This window comes from Schistocerca serialis, chromosome 4 (assembly GCF_023864345.2).
Source record: "Schistocerca serialis cubense isolate TAMUIC-IGC-003099 chromosome 4, iqSchSeri2.2, whole genome shotgun sequence".
Lineage (NCBI taxonomy): Eukaryota > Metazoa > Arthropoda > Insecta > Orthoptera > Acrididae > Schistocerca > Schistocerca serialis.
Window position 1 is genome coordinate 79,724,344 of NC_064641.1, and position 13,963 is coordinate 79,738,306.

The following is a 13,963-nucleotide window of genomic DNA, read 5'->3' on the forward strand; positions in this document are numbered from 1 at the left end:
ATACAGAAGAAGAAGAATGGGTAGCTTAGAGAAATGATATAGTGAAGGCAGCAGAGGATCAAGTAGGTAAAAAGACGAGGGCTAGTAAAAATCCTTGGGTAACAGAAGAGATACTGAATTTAATTGATGAAAGTAGAAAATACAAAAATGCAGTAAGTGAGGTAGACAAAAAGGAATAAAAATGTCTCAAAAATGAGATCGACAGGAAGTGCAAAATGGCTAAGCAGGGATGGCTAGAGGACAAATGTAAGGATGTAGAGGCATATCTCACGAGGGGTAGGATAGATACTGCCTACAGGAAAATTAAAGAGACCTTTGGAGAAAAGAGAACCACTTGCATGAATATCAAGAGCTCAGATGGAAACCCAGTTCTAAGCAAAGAAGGCAAAGCAGAAAGGTGGAAGGAGTATATAGAGGGTCTATACAGGGGCGATGTTCTTGAGGACAATATTATGGAAATGGAAGAGGAGTAAGATGAAGATGGAATGGGAGATATGATACTGCTTGAAGAGTTTGACAGAGCACTGAAAGACCTAAGTCAAAACAAGGCCCCGGGAGTGGACAACATTCCATTAGAACTACTGACAGCCTTGGCAGAGCCAGTCCTGACAAAACTCTACCATCTGGTGAGCAAGATGTAGGCGACAGGCGAAATACCCTCAGACTTCAAGAAGAATATAATAATTCCAATCCCAAAGAAAGCAGGTGTTGACAGATGTGAAAATTACCGAACTATCAGTTTAATAAGTCACAGCTGCAAAATACTAACGCGAATCCTTAGAGACGAATGGTAAAACTGGTAGAAGTCGACCTCGGGGAAGATCAGTTTGGATTCTATAGAAATGTTGGAACACGTGAGGCGATACTGATCTTATGACTTATCTTAGAAGAAAGATTAAGGAAAGGCAAACCTACATTTCTAGCATTTGTAGACTTAGAGAAAGGTTTTGACAATGTTGACTGGAATACTCTCTTTCAAATTCTAAAGGTGGCAGGGGTAAAATACGGGGAGCGAAAGGCTATTTACAATTTGTACAGAAACCAGATGGCAGTTATAAGAGTTGAGGGACATGAAAGGGAAGCAGTGGTTGGGAAGGGAGTGAGACAGGGTTGTAGCCTATCCCCAATGTTATTCACTCTGTATATTGAGCATGCAGTAAAGAAAACAAAAGAAAAATTCGGCATAGGAATTAAAATCCATGGAGAAGAAATAAAGACCTTGAGGTTCGCCGATGACATTGTAATTCTGTCAGAGACAGCAAAGGACTTGGAAGAGCAGTTGAACGGAATCGTTAGTGTCTTGAAAGGAGGGTATAAGATGAACATCAACAAAAACAAAACAAGGATAATGGAATGTAGTCGAATTAAGTCGGGTGATGCTGAGGGACTTAGATCAGGAAATGAGACACTTAAAGTGATCATGGTCGAAGTAGAGAGGATATAAAATGTAGACTGGCAATGGCAAGAAAAGCGTTTCTGAAGAAGAGAAATTTGTTAACATCGAGCATAGATTGAAGAGTCGGGAAGTCGTTTCTGAAAGTATTTGTGTGGAGTGTAGCCATGTATGGAAGTGAAACATGGACGATAAATAGTTTAGACAAGAAGAGAATAGAAGCTTTAGAAATGTGGTGCTACAGAAGAATGCTGAAGATTAGATGGGTAGATCACATAACTAATGAGGAGGTATTGAATAGAATTGGGGAGAAGAGGAGTTTGTGGCACAACTTGATCAGAAGAAGGGATCAGTTGGTACGACATGTTCTGAGGCATCAAGGGATCACCAATTTAGTACAAAACAGACAAATAATTGGATGACAAGCTAGTTGCCAGAACTGCGAAAGGCTACTGAGACACAGGTCGGGAATTCCACCATGCGACTTATCTCGTCATCAGTTCTCAGGTAGTGGCGCGTCTAATTGGTAATCAGAACTCAGGGGCCAGCAAATGGGTGTGACTTATCCCATCAACAGCGCTGAGGAGATAAGCAGCGGCTGCGAATAATCTCGTCATTAGCATCCAAGGAGCAGCAGGCAGCATGACGAGTAAACTCGTCAACAGCAGTCAAAGGGTTAAAAGTGTGTAGACAAAATGTCTCTGTACCTCTGTCTATAGCAGTAAATACTACAATAGAATCAGATAGATTAAAACTAGCCCAGGTAACACCGATTTCTTAAAAAAGTGTCGAATACAAAATTGAAAACTTGAGACCAATGTCAGTACTTCCCATCTTTCCCAAAATAGTTGAAAAAGACATGTATAACATATTTATAACCTTTCTCAAAAAGTGCCATCTAATGTTTGAAAATCAAACTGGATTCTTAAAATGTGAATGAACTAGAGCAGCAGCTGCTTAGTTAATTGAAGAGGTAATAAATGGCATTGAGAAGAAGCAACATGTTGCAGGTATATACCCAGACCTTGAGAAAGCTTTTGACTGTGTGAATGCTACTATCCTATTAGTTATGCTATGAAAGATTGGCATCAGAGGCACAGCTTATGACCTAATAAAGTATTGCATAGTTAACTGAAAACAGTTTGTGCAGCTTATAACTCAAAGTGGTGTTCACAAATCCAAATCAATAAAATAAAATACGTAGCGCCACAGGGCTCAGTATTAGGTCATCTTCTGTTTTTTATTTACATAAATAACATAAAAGACTGCACTCACAGTTCCAAAGTGGTTCTCTATGTGGATGATATGTCCATTGTGTATAAAAAGGAATCATTGGAAAGCCACTTGACTGTAAGTACTGGTGAAACAAGTTTCATGAGAATCAACAATGGTGATTTTAATGATGAAATTAAACTACATGTTGGCAATGAATTAGTAAAAAAAGGTTAACTGTAAAATTCTTCGGTCTAACAAATCAAAGCAATCTAAAATGGAACACACTTGTTGACATTATAGCACATAAGTTGTCTAAGAATGTATTTACCATTAATTGATTAGTAAGTTCTACAAAGACACTGTTGTCCTATAGACTGCATACCATACGTTATTTTCCTCTCATCTGAATTATAGAATAGAACTCTGGGGAGTAACAACGAAAGCGAATCTAAATAAGCTATTGTTACTTTAAAAAGGTCTGTAACAACCAGCTGTGGAGCAAAATATCAGGAATCATGACTTGTCTTGCTTCCAAAAACTGGTGTGCTAATTGTAGTAAACATGTACATTCTAAAAGCCATATTACTTGTTAAAAGACTGCAGCTCAACATTTGAGCTAATTCACATCAGTACAATACCAGAAATATAGAAAAATTTAACATCAGCAGCCACAGAACTGCACTCTATGAAAAGGGCCCACAACATGCAGATTTAAAATGAGGCAATGCATTGCCTAGTATAATTATGATCCTTCCCACAATGAAGCTTAAATTTCAGCTAAAGAAATTCGTGTTACACATTAAAAGAATACCATACTTACATGCAGAACAAGAGGTGTTTCGAAAAAATACGTAAACAGAGTTAAGCAACTCATTTTATTTGTAATCTAATAATTTTGTTAATCACTGACATATTCAGAAGTATGCATTACTGTTAATCAAGAACTGTAACCTGTTTTTCTACATATGAAATGAATCATTCAACATTGATATCATATTGTAGAACCTCTGAAACATGTTGTTAATCACTCCTTTTCCACATGTACCTTTCCAAATCTTCCAAAGATAGCAAAAGTAGCCCCCTTGCAGAAAAAGGGGAGCCACAGATGATGTTAACAATTACAGACCTGTAGTACAGCTTAGTGGCTTCTCAAAGATCTTTGAGAAGCCCTTTTATAATTGATTGCTAGAATTTGTTAACAAAAACTTATTGCAGTCAAATCATCAGCATGGCTTCAGGCAATCTAGATCCACAACCACAGCAGTCTATGAATATTTGCACTCCATTCTAAAAGCTTTAGATGAAAAAGAAATGGCTACTGGAATATTCTTGGACCTATCCAAAGCATTTGACATTTTAGATCATGGTATCCTACTATGTAAGTTGAAAAGAAAGGGAATTGGTGGTATTCCAAATGAATGGATTAGATCATATCTTACTAGCCAGCAACAAAAAGTTGTTTTCAAACAAGACACAATAACTGAAAACATTTCAAGAAGAACAACATACACATCAGAAAAAAACTACTATCAAATATGGTGTGCCACAAGGATCAACATTAGGTCCTATCCTGCTTATTTTGTATATTGATGACCTGAATGACATTGTCCATGCCAAACAGAAAACTTTATTTGCAGATGACGCCAGTATTTTGATTACAGGGTCAGACCAAAAAGAGCTTCAATTAACTACACATGCATCATTGCTGGAGCTATCACACTGGTTTGAAAAAAAACTTGTAATTAACACCGGGAAAACGGTGGCTATAAACTTTCATATATCCCACTGTAAACAACAAAATGAACATGCATTGAAAGTAAACAACAACATTGTAAAATTAGTCGATGATATTAAGTTCCTAGGAATATATCTGCAGAGTGATCACAAGTGGAATACACATATTAAAGCTATTACAACCAAGCTATCATCAGTTTGTTACATGCTACAGATGCTAAGTTCAAGCTGTAATAGAGTCAGCAATCCGATATGGAAAAATATTTTGGGGGAATGCAACCTGTAGTCAATCTGTTTTAAAAACGCAGAAACGAGCTATCAGATTCATCTGCAACATAAAGAGGCAAGATTCATGCCACTCTCTTTTTGCTACTCTAAATATACTGAACCTCCCATGCCTGTATATATTTGAAACAATAGTCTTTGTAAGAGAATATTTAAGAACTTCCAATGCCTATCAGCTGAACAGCTCTGTGTGCAATTACACAACAAGAAATGGCAATAACAGTCATATGCCAGAACATCAGCCTACCAGAAGCGCGTCCTTCATAGAGACACACAGTTGTATAACCACCTTCCTAACAACATGAAGTTGGTAAAGCAAGACACTTGTTCAACAGCAAAAAAAGTTGAAGTTATTTCTAATGGACCAAAGTTTCTACTCTGTAAATGAATACCTCTCAGAATAAAACAGAATTTTATAATGTTAAATTAATAAACAGGGCAACGGCCTTGCCGCAGTGGATACAACAGTTCCAATGAGATTTAGATTAGATTAGAAGTTAAGCACTGTCGGGCGTGGTCGGCACTTGGATAGGTGACCATTCAGGCCACCGTGCGCTGTTGCCATTTTTCGGGATGCACTCAGCCTCGTGGTGCCAATTGAGGAGCTACTCGACCGAATAGTAGCCGCTTTGGTCAAGAATACCATCTTACGATCGGGAGAGGGGTGTGCTGACCCCACGCCCCTCCTATCCACATCCTCCACTGAGGATGACACTGTGGTCGGATGGTCCCGGTAGGACACTCGTGGCCTGAAGACGGAGTGCTTTAAATTAATAAACAATTTATGGCAATTATTTGTTTATTAAAGTGTACTAGTTGTGTACATGTAATGTTGTAATAATTTAGATATTTGTAGTCCACAGCATTGTATTGATCTTATTTTATATATATATATATATATATATATATATATATATATATATATATATATATATATGTGTGTGTGTGTGTGTGTGTGTGTGTGTGTGTGTGTGTGTGTGTGTGTGTGTGTGTAATTTTTAACTTTCTGTGTCATTTATAGACCTGTCCTATATCTTTATAAGATGTCACACGACCAAAACTAAATAAATAATAATTATTATTATTATCCTCATTATTACTTTTGATTGTTATTTCATTAAAACTTTACCTATCCAAACTCATGATGTACTTACCGTACAGAAATGGCTAAAAAGTTAATACACAGTTTACTGCACTTCGTGTGTTCTGACATTTCTGAATAGCATATTGTGACGTAGAAAATATCATTTTTCTTTGAAATTTCTGACTTTTCTAGAACTTTTTCTAAATTTTTAGAGAAACCTGGTAACCAAGAGATTGTTCGATAATTCTTAACGTCTGTCTTATCTCCATTCTTGAACAGCGGTCTCAACTTCAGCGCCTTCAGTTTTTCGCGAATATATTCTTGAGGGCATGTAAGAGTTTGACGTCACCGTCAGTCACAAAATACGCTTTAAACAAATTTCGTACTTTATTTTTCGTTTGTCTAGTTTCCGTTCACCTGAAGATCTACGTGAATTCTCATTCTGATCTATCATAGATAACATTTATAGCAGGTAGAGATTACTGCCAAAAACGGGACGATTCGATACCAAAGATTTGCAACGTCTGAGAAACCCGCCAATGGAGTGTTGTGCAGTGTGCTTGTGTGAGGGGTGTTCGGATGTTTGTGACATAGGTTTAAATGTTTGTCAATATCCAGTAACAGTTATTTGTTTAAATTTTATGTTGCCGTGTTAATAGCCAAAGAAAGTAAGTCAACAGTTTGAATTTGGGACATATCTTTCTTCCTCATCGTTACCAGTCGCACTAAATAAAAAATAGCATTTCACGTATGAAGACAAGTAAGGTATTGGTTAGTAGCTCGAGCTTCGAAAACTGTATCAAACTCGACGATTTAGCGCCGCCCGTCTCCAGGTTAAGACAATGATGCATACGAAGCCTAATAGTTATTTGAAGACTGACACTATCCTTCAGTAGTTTTGTTTGCGTTCCGGTAAGGATTTGCTTTAGTCTCTTTTGTAAAGCTCGCCCGATCCAGTTTTAGCACAGATATTGTGAATGCTGTGACAAATTGTCATGTTGTTAAAGTACCAGCGTTCGCAGATGGAGAAAACGTAGAATAAGTTTTCCATAGCATAGTTATGTGGTGTTATCGAGCAACTCGTTGAAAATTGTAAATTAGTGTCTTTCATAATATGCCTTTACTTAAATGGTACGGCAGAAATTACCACTGTTTTGATTTAGTCGTTTTATTTTTTGTTTTTCAAAATCCTTATGTTGAAAGGTAACTCAGGTGTAATATTGATAAAACAGGGTTGCTGTATGTTGTTAACCATAGGACAAAAAAGTTGTGTATGTAGATATGGCAATTTGTTTATGTTGACAATGTTATAATGCTACTTTTTCTTCCACAGACCATGTCCAAAGTGAAGATTTCAGCAGAATGGAAGAAACGTGTGAAATCGGAGTACATGAGATTGCGTCAGATGAAACGTTTCAAACGTGCAGATGAAGTTAAAGTTGCTTGGAATCAGAACCGAAAACAGATGAACGGTATGTAAACAGAGGAATACCATGTGTTGTGGTTAACTAGAAATTGATGTGTCTTCATTGGCAAAAGACAAAAATTTGTAGGTGCACAAGAGAAATAGCAGCTATATTTAACTGAGCTCTGCGGTGTACATCCACAGTAAACAGGATACTACTAAGCACCAACTGTTTTGTTCACAGTTAGGACACTGGTGTATGTGGTATAGAGTGAGAGGGTTTGTGTGTATAAATCCTATTTAAAAATTTTTGTTCGACATTTAGGTTAAAGTACTTTCCATAGAATAGTTCTGATTAATTTACGTTGGAGAACCAGTGATATAATCAAACATTTTGACATTCTATAACTATTTACTTTCATATTAGTGAATTCTTTTCCAAGTAGTTCACTCTTCAGGGCCTTCAATATATGCCATTACTTGGAGGAAGCAGTTAGTGTGTTGTATTCGTTTAAGTGGATTTTCGTCTTTTTGAAGTACTTTTTCACACCCGGAGGTAGGATTGCAGGTATAAAAACAACATATTCCAGGTGCCACTGTAACTTTGAAAACAGCTTCAGGAGACACTCATAGCGAAAGTATTAGATCATCTAGTTTTTCAAACATATCAGAAGAGAAAATAATGGACAGCCAACCACATCTTATGTTAAGTGAAAATAAGGCACTTTAAGAAGACTGTAAAACAGCTAATGATACCACAAAAAGCCATCAGGAAGAAAAAGGAGGAGCAGAGGAAGAATAGATAAACGCAAATAAATGACCTTGCCAACTTCAGAGTAATTTGGCAGTTTATTCAACATAGGATTGTAACGGCTGTAACTCATAATACATTGAAATGCCGCAGCAAAAGTCATTGAAAGTAACAGAAACTTGTAGATAAATCAGAGCAATTAAAACTGTGGAGCAGTTAAATTATAGACTTGGTTATTGATAAATAACCATTGAACAATGATGCTGATGGTCACATGGAGGGTCCACTAATCTGAAGTCATATCATAAACTAGTTTATGAAACAGTTGGTCAAACACTGCAATGGATTGTCAATAGGTGCACTTAGTGACTAGTAGAAAAATGTATAAGCGAGCGAGCGCACGTATAAGCGACAGCTGCTGCAACCGATGGTAATAATGTACTAGATACCAAGGAACCATCCTTTAATGTGATGTAATACTATCAGCGATCATGTGTAGCATTTCCTTCTCATTAGCAGGGTGTAGAGAGCTTTTTAGGATTTTGCCTATATGTGGACTAACTCATTATAGGGCTGTGAATTTCGCTGTACAAGATTTTCAGCTACATGTGTGAATTTATTTGCCATTTTTCTAGACTATGATAATACAGTTGTCCTTTCAGTGAGGTTATTTTCGAATTCTGATGTTTCCCCCTTATAAAACACAGTTCTACATATCTCTCTCTCTCTCTCTCTCTCTCTCTCTCTCTCTCTCTCTCTCTCTCTCATTTGCTATCCTTTTTGTTCTGTTTTATAAGCCTGCTGATAATTTTCAGGTCATCCAAAAGTAGTAGCACCATGCTTTGACCGTGTTGTACCTATGCAAGTTCTAACAGTTATTTAGACTGGTCGCAGATGATTTTGTTACATTTCAAATATTAGATATGTGAGTTTAGTTTGTTTTACTGTGGATAGATATTGTAAGTAAAGGTCCGTATAATGGATTTGATAACAATTTGGATGTGTGTTCGCTTTTGATACTGCAGGCTTCGAGTTAGCAGGTCAACTTAAACGTACAGTATCAGGTTTTTGAACTATATTTGGGTTCCTAGTATTGAGATCTTAGTTTGAGCTATATAGGTAAAGTGAAATTTGTGAAAATGGGTTTTTCCTTATGTTGAGGACTTTGTTTTTAGCTGACTATGTAAGACCAATGGTTTTCATTTTTTGGTTGTGTTGAATGTTAAGAACTTTTGAATGGTGTCGACATTCTTGTTGTCGTTTGTTTAGTTTCTTCCCATCCAGAACTGTCTACTTCCCACAGTTGACGTATTAGCTTCATTTTATTGCTGGTGTTAATTATTTCATGTGTTGTTTATGATTGTTTGTGAGTGTAATGAGCAGCATCTTGGTCACCATGTAGTGCACCCTTGCCATCTTGAGAAAGTTATGGGTCAAAGCAGACAGGTGGAATTGCAACGTTTAGTAGTCCTAAATAAAAAAATTAAATTTCCAACAATTAACAACATGGTGAACTAACAGTTTCAAAACTGAAAACAAATTAATAACCAGAAACTAATGATGATGAAATAACTCACTTGACAAGCCAACAAAAACGAACTTCCAGAGCACATAGTAAAAGTAAGTCCAATGCCTCACTAACATCACTTACATACAACTCACAAACATAAACATTCTGACCTAGAGAGCACCATCATAGGTGACAAAATTCCATCAAACATGATGCATTCCAAATACGCTTCGCAAACATGACATCATGTAACACAACATAACTAAGTTAAGAGTCAAATTCTACAGGCAGTACTGCAAATTTGGTTTGTTTGTTATAGTTACGGATCACACAGTGAAGTTGATGAGTGATATTATGTTGCTGTTATAGGCAAAGATATGGCCTCTACAATTAAATTTCTTCAGTTATATGGCCTCATGGTGTCACAGGTGAAGTGTTGCAGTGTGGTGAAGTAATGGAACTGACTGAAGTTGCTGAGTCTTGAAGCAGCATAATAACTTGAGATTTTATTTCGTATGTTTGAGATTTAAAAAACACCCATTGTTATTCTTAATGTCATTCATATTTTGTATTCAGGTTTGTATGTATGATGTTTATCATAATGACTGTGTAAATCTTGTATGTTTTGAAATGATCTTGACAAATCAAGTGTCAGTATCATGACTATATGGGTGTTAAATACAAATATAACTACAAAGGGATTACAGAAAGTGTCCAGTATTTGATAACGTACTGATCTGCTATCAAATAATTTGTAAAACTGGGAATCTAGGGAAAATTTGTACTCTGTTTCTATATGTTATGCGATTGTGTACAATAATAACCAAATTAAAGTTCTTTACTATTTAGATATACTTATCGCTGAACAGAAACGCTGGCAAGAAAGCAAAGCCATATGGGTTGTTTTGGCTGAAGCACCACCTCATGCAAACTGTATGAAAAAAGCAGAAGTAGTTTGCTGTGATGGAGAAGTGCAAAATAGTCCTGTCAAGATTATAAATGCTGTTACACCTATTCCAACTATGTACACATGGGCTCCTATACAGCAGAATTTCATGGTAAGTCACATCATAAACATAATGGTCTAAAACTGTATATGCATTAGTGGTTGTCACTTTTTATATTTCACTTCTCATTATTTTTAAGTAGATGTAACTGTTTTACTATATATGTGCAGTGTGTGTGTTGTTGGACGTGTCCGACAGAACAGACACCATTGTTTTTGATAAAAACAGTGGCTGTAAACACCAGTATTTCAAGGGAGGTACTGACATCAGCCGCAATTAGACATTGAAATAATTTGGTGGCAAAGGTTGAAAATTCATGCTGCACCAGGACTCGAACCTGGATTTCCTGCTTTAAGCAAGTGGTCATGTTAACCCCTATGTCTATCTGAGCATGCTCTCCATCCAACCCAAATTCTCAACTTATCACACACTGTGAAGTGGCTTTCCTATCTACTTACCTCATTTACTAAATTTTTCCTATATTCTCGCAAGAGGTTCAGATCCTTTTGCACAGATGCACTGAGGGTATAATAGCAGTGAAGCTTACAGATGTACTATATATGTGTTGTGTCTGTTCTTTTGGGTAATGCTGCGAGCTATGAGGTAAGTGGACAGGGCTGCTTCTTTATAATGTGCAATAAGGTGAGCATTTGAGTCATATGAAGAACACGTTTGGGTAACTGAAGTGGTTGAGGCGACAGCTTGCATAAGTGGTAAATCACAGTCCGGGCCCAACTTTTTTGCCTCTGAATTTTTTCAGTGCCCAATTGCGGCTTATGTTGGTACCTCCCTCTAAATGCTATTAACTGTTTTAATTAAGATAGGGTGATGTTATATTAAAACATGTACATAAAAATATAATGGTCACAAACACACACACACACACACAGATGTAACTCTCAGATTTAACTCTAGACATATTCTTAGTTGAATATGAGGTAAACCAATGATTCTTCACCCCTTAGCTCTAGACATAGTCTTAGATGAATAAGAGATAAACCAATGATTCTTCACCCCTTCAAATTTTTTACGATGCCACTTTCATGAAAATAATGTAGTGTAGGGCAGAGTATGAAAAATATGCTTGATTTTATGCCACCATTTAAATGTTTTATTTTCCCAGACTCTTTCCCTCTGCAGCAAGAGTATCTTGAAGTGAAACTTCCTAGCATGAATCTGGATTTATTTATTATTGCGTACAATTTTGACACCAACCTCCTGGAATCTAATGCGAGTTGTATTTTCCGTAGCTACAGAAAGTTCTGTTTGACTTTTATTAACATTCAGTTCAAGATTTATGATTTAAACATTTTCAGTAGCTAGTAAAATTATTTATAAAGGAAATAGAAAATGTATAAAATGTTAAATGAAAAGTAAAAACACCAAAACCCCTAACCTGGGATACTACATTTGTTACTCATCTACACTACCACCACAACGGATGGCCTAGTGGCATTTCATAATCTTAACCACATGGGAAACATCAGGGTTGCAGAAGATATTTTGTTCAGGAAGTACCTTCTCTGGAATTCTGTATCTGTGTGGTTTAGGGATGCTCAACATTGAGATTATCAGCACCCATACATTCTTGACCCATGCTACCAGTACTTACTTGTATACGAATGAGTCCATGATTGCTGGGGGTAGCATTGTAATCTCTAGAACCGGAATTCCAGGAAACCCAAACAATCCGAAATCCATTGCATATCAACCTAGCCACAGATGAGTTTGTGCTGTCACTCGCAGTCCCAGTGGAGTCTACTAGTGGAACCTAATGGATCAACTGCACCACCCTCCCACAGCCTACTCTTTCTGTAAGACCCATATTGGTCACTTGCAGGTTCCTCTTCATTCCGCGGTAGTTCCTACATTGTTAGTTACATAGCCACTGCTTCTGTTTGCCCTCTATGTAAAAATTAATTCCTGGGTCAGTGAATCCATGGTGATGTTCATTCACTCACTCACAGTCTTGACTTCAGCATTATGATTTACAGTTGGGTTTTTCTTAGATTGTAAATATACCAGTTACTTTGGAATAAGGCTGGGCATCTCGGACATATTCTGAGTCGTGGTCACCTTTGTGCTCATACGGCGAAGACTACCAAATCCACCAGTTAGTCCCTCAACCGTTACGGCTAAAACTCAATGGGACTTGGGGTAAGTAAGGCTAGTAACCTGCTTCTCTGGTACTTTAAATATGGTGCTGGCAACAATCAGAGCAAAATGCGTCGGACCTTTGAAGGTGACGGAGTCCCACCTCCAACTGACAAACCAGGGACTCCTAAGATACGACAAATGGTAATGAGATGGGGAGCTATTAATATCAATGGGGGCTACTGTGGCAAGAAGATAGAGCTGGCAGAGGCTGCAAGGAAGACGAGGCTGGACGTTTTGGCTGTTAGTGACATTCGGGTAAGGGGTGAGAAGGAAGAGGAAATGGAAGAATGCAAGGTCTACCTGTCAGGAGTCAAAGCAGGAATAGCACAATGGGGTGTAGGGCTTTACATCAGGAAAGAAATGGAACCCAGCATAGTTTCAATAAGGTATGTAAACGAACTACTGATGTGGATAGATTTGACAATGTCTAGCAAGAAAATTAGGATTGTGCCAGTATATTCGCATTGTGAAGGGACAGATCAAGATAAGATGGATAGTTTTTATGATGCACTCAGTGATGTAGTTGTTAGAGTAAAGGACAAGGACAATGTTCTGCTCATGGGTGATTTTAATTCCAGGATTGGAAATCGAACAGAAGAGTATGAAAAGGTTATGGGTAAATTTGGAGAGGATATGGAGGCCAACAGGAACGGGAAACAACTCTTGGATTTCTGTGCCAGTATGGGTTTAGTAATCACAAACTCCTTTTCTAAACATAAGAACATTCATCGGTATACTTGGGACAGCAGGGGAACCAGATCTGTCATTGACTATATAATAACAGATCAGGAATTCGGGAAGGCTGTGAGGGACACACGTGTATTCAGGGGATTCTTTGATGACACTGATCATTATTTAATCTGCAGTGAAATTGGTTTTGTGAGGCGGAAAGTGCAGGAGGTCAGGTCCATATATAGGAGGATAAGAGTGGAGAAACTTCAGAATAAGGAAATCAGGCACAAGTACATAACAGTGATCTCAGAAAGGTACCAGTTCGTTGAATGTAGTCAATTACAGTCATTGGAAAAGGAATGGACAAGGTACAGGGACACAGTACTAGAAGTGGCTAAAGAATGTCTTGGAACAGTAGTGTGTAAAGGTAGGATGAAGCAAACAGCTTGGTGGAATGACACAGTCAAGGCAGCCTGTAAAAGGAAAGAGAAGGCATATCAAAAATGGCTACATACTAGAACTCAGGTAGACAGAGGAAGTTATGTTGAAGAAAGAAACAGAGCCAAACAGATAATTGCAGCATCAAAGAATAAATCTTGGGAAGACTTTGGAAACAGGTTGGAGACTTTGGGTCAAGCTTCCGGGAAACCATTCTGGAGTGTAATTAGCAGTCTTCGAAAGGGAGGTAAGAAGGAAATGACAAGTATTTTGGACAGGTCAGGAAAACTGCTGGTGAATCCTGTCGATTCC

The 13,963-nt window shown here is 37.6% G+C and overlaps 1 protein-coding gene across 2 annotated transcripts in view; it reads left to right on the forward strand.

The window, feature by feature from the left end:
- Positions 1 to 6,220: 6,220 nt before the first annotated feature.
- The window catches only part of LOC126473629 (histone-lysine N-methyltransferase E(z)), a 92,378-nt gene continuing 84,635 nt past the window's right edge, over positions 6,221 to 13,963 (forward strand). Inside the window, exons 1-3 of one of the 2 annotated variants that reach the window (XM_050100806.1) lie at positions 6,221 to 6,379; positions 7,045 to 7,183; positions 10,227 to 10,435. In XM_050100806.1, the coding sequence (XP_049956763.1) occupies positions 7,048 to 7,183; positions 10,227 to 10,435 (345 nt within the window). In that variant the 5' untranslated portion in view covers positions 6,221 to 6,379; positions 7,045 to 7,047. Of the gene's footprint in view, positions 6,380 to 6,403; positions 6,624 to 7,044; positions 7,184 to 10,226; positions 10,436 to 13,963 lie in introns of those variants that run through there. The other variant, XM_050100807.1, reaches the window with a different exon arrangement.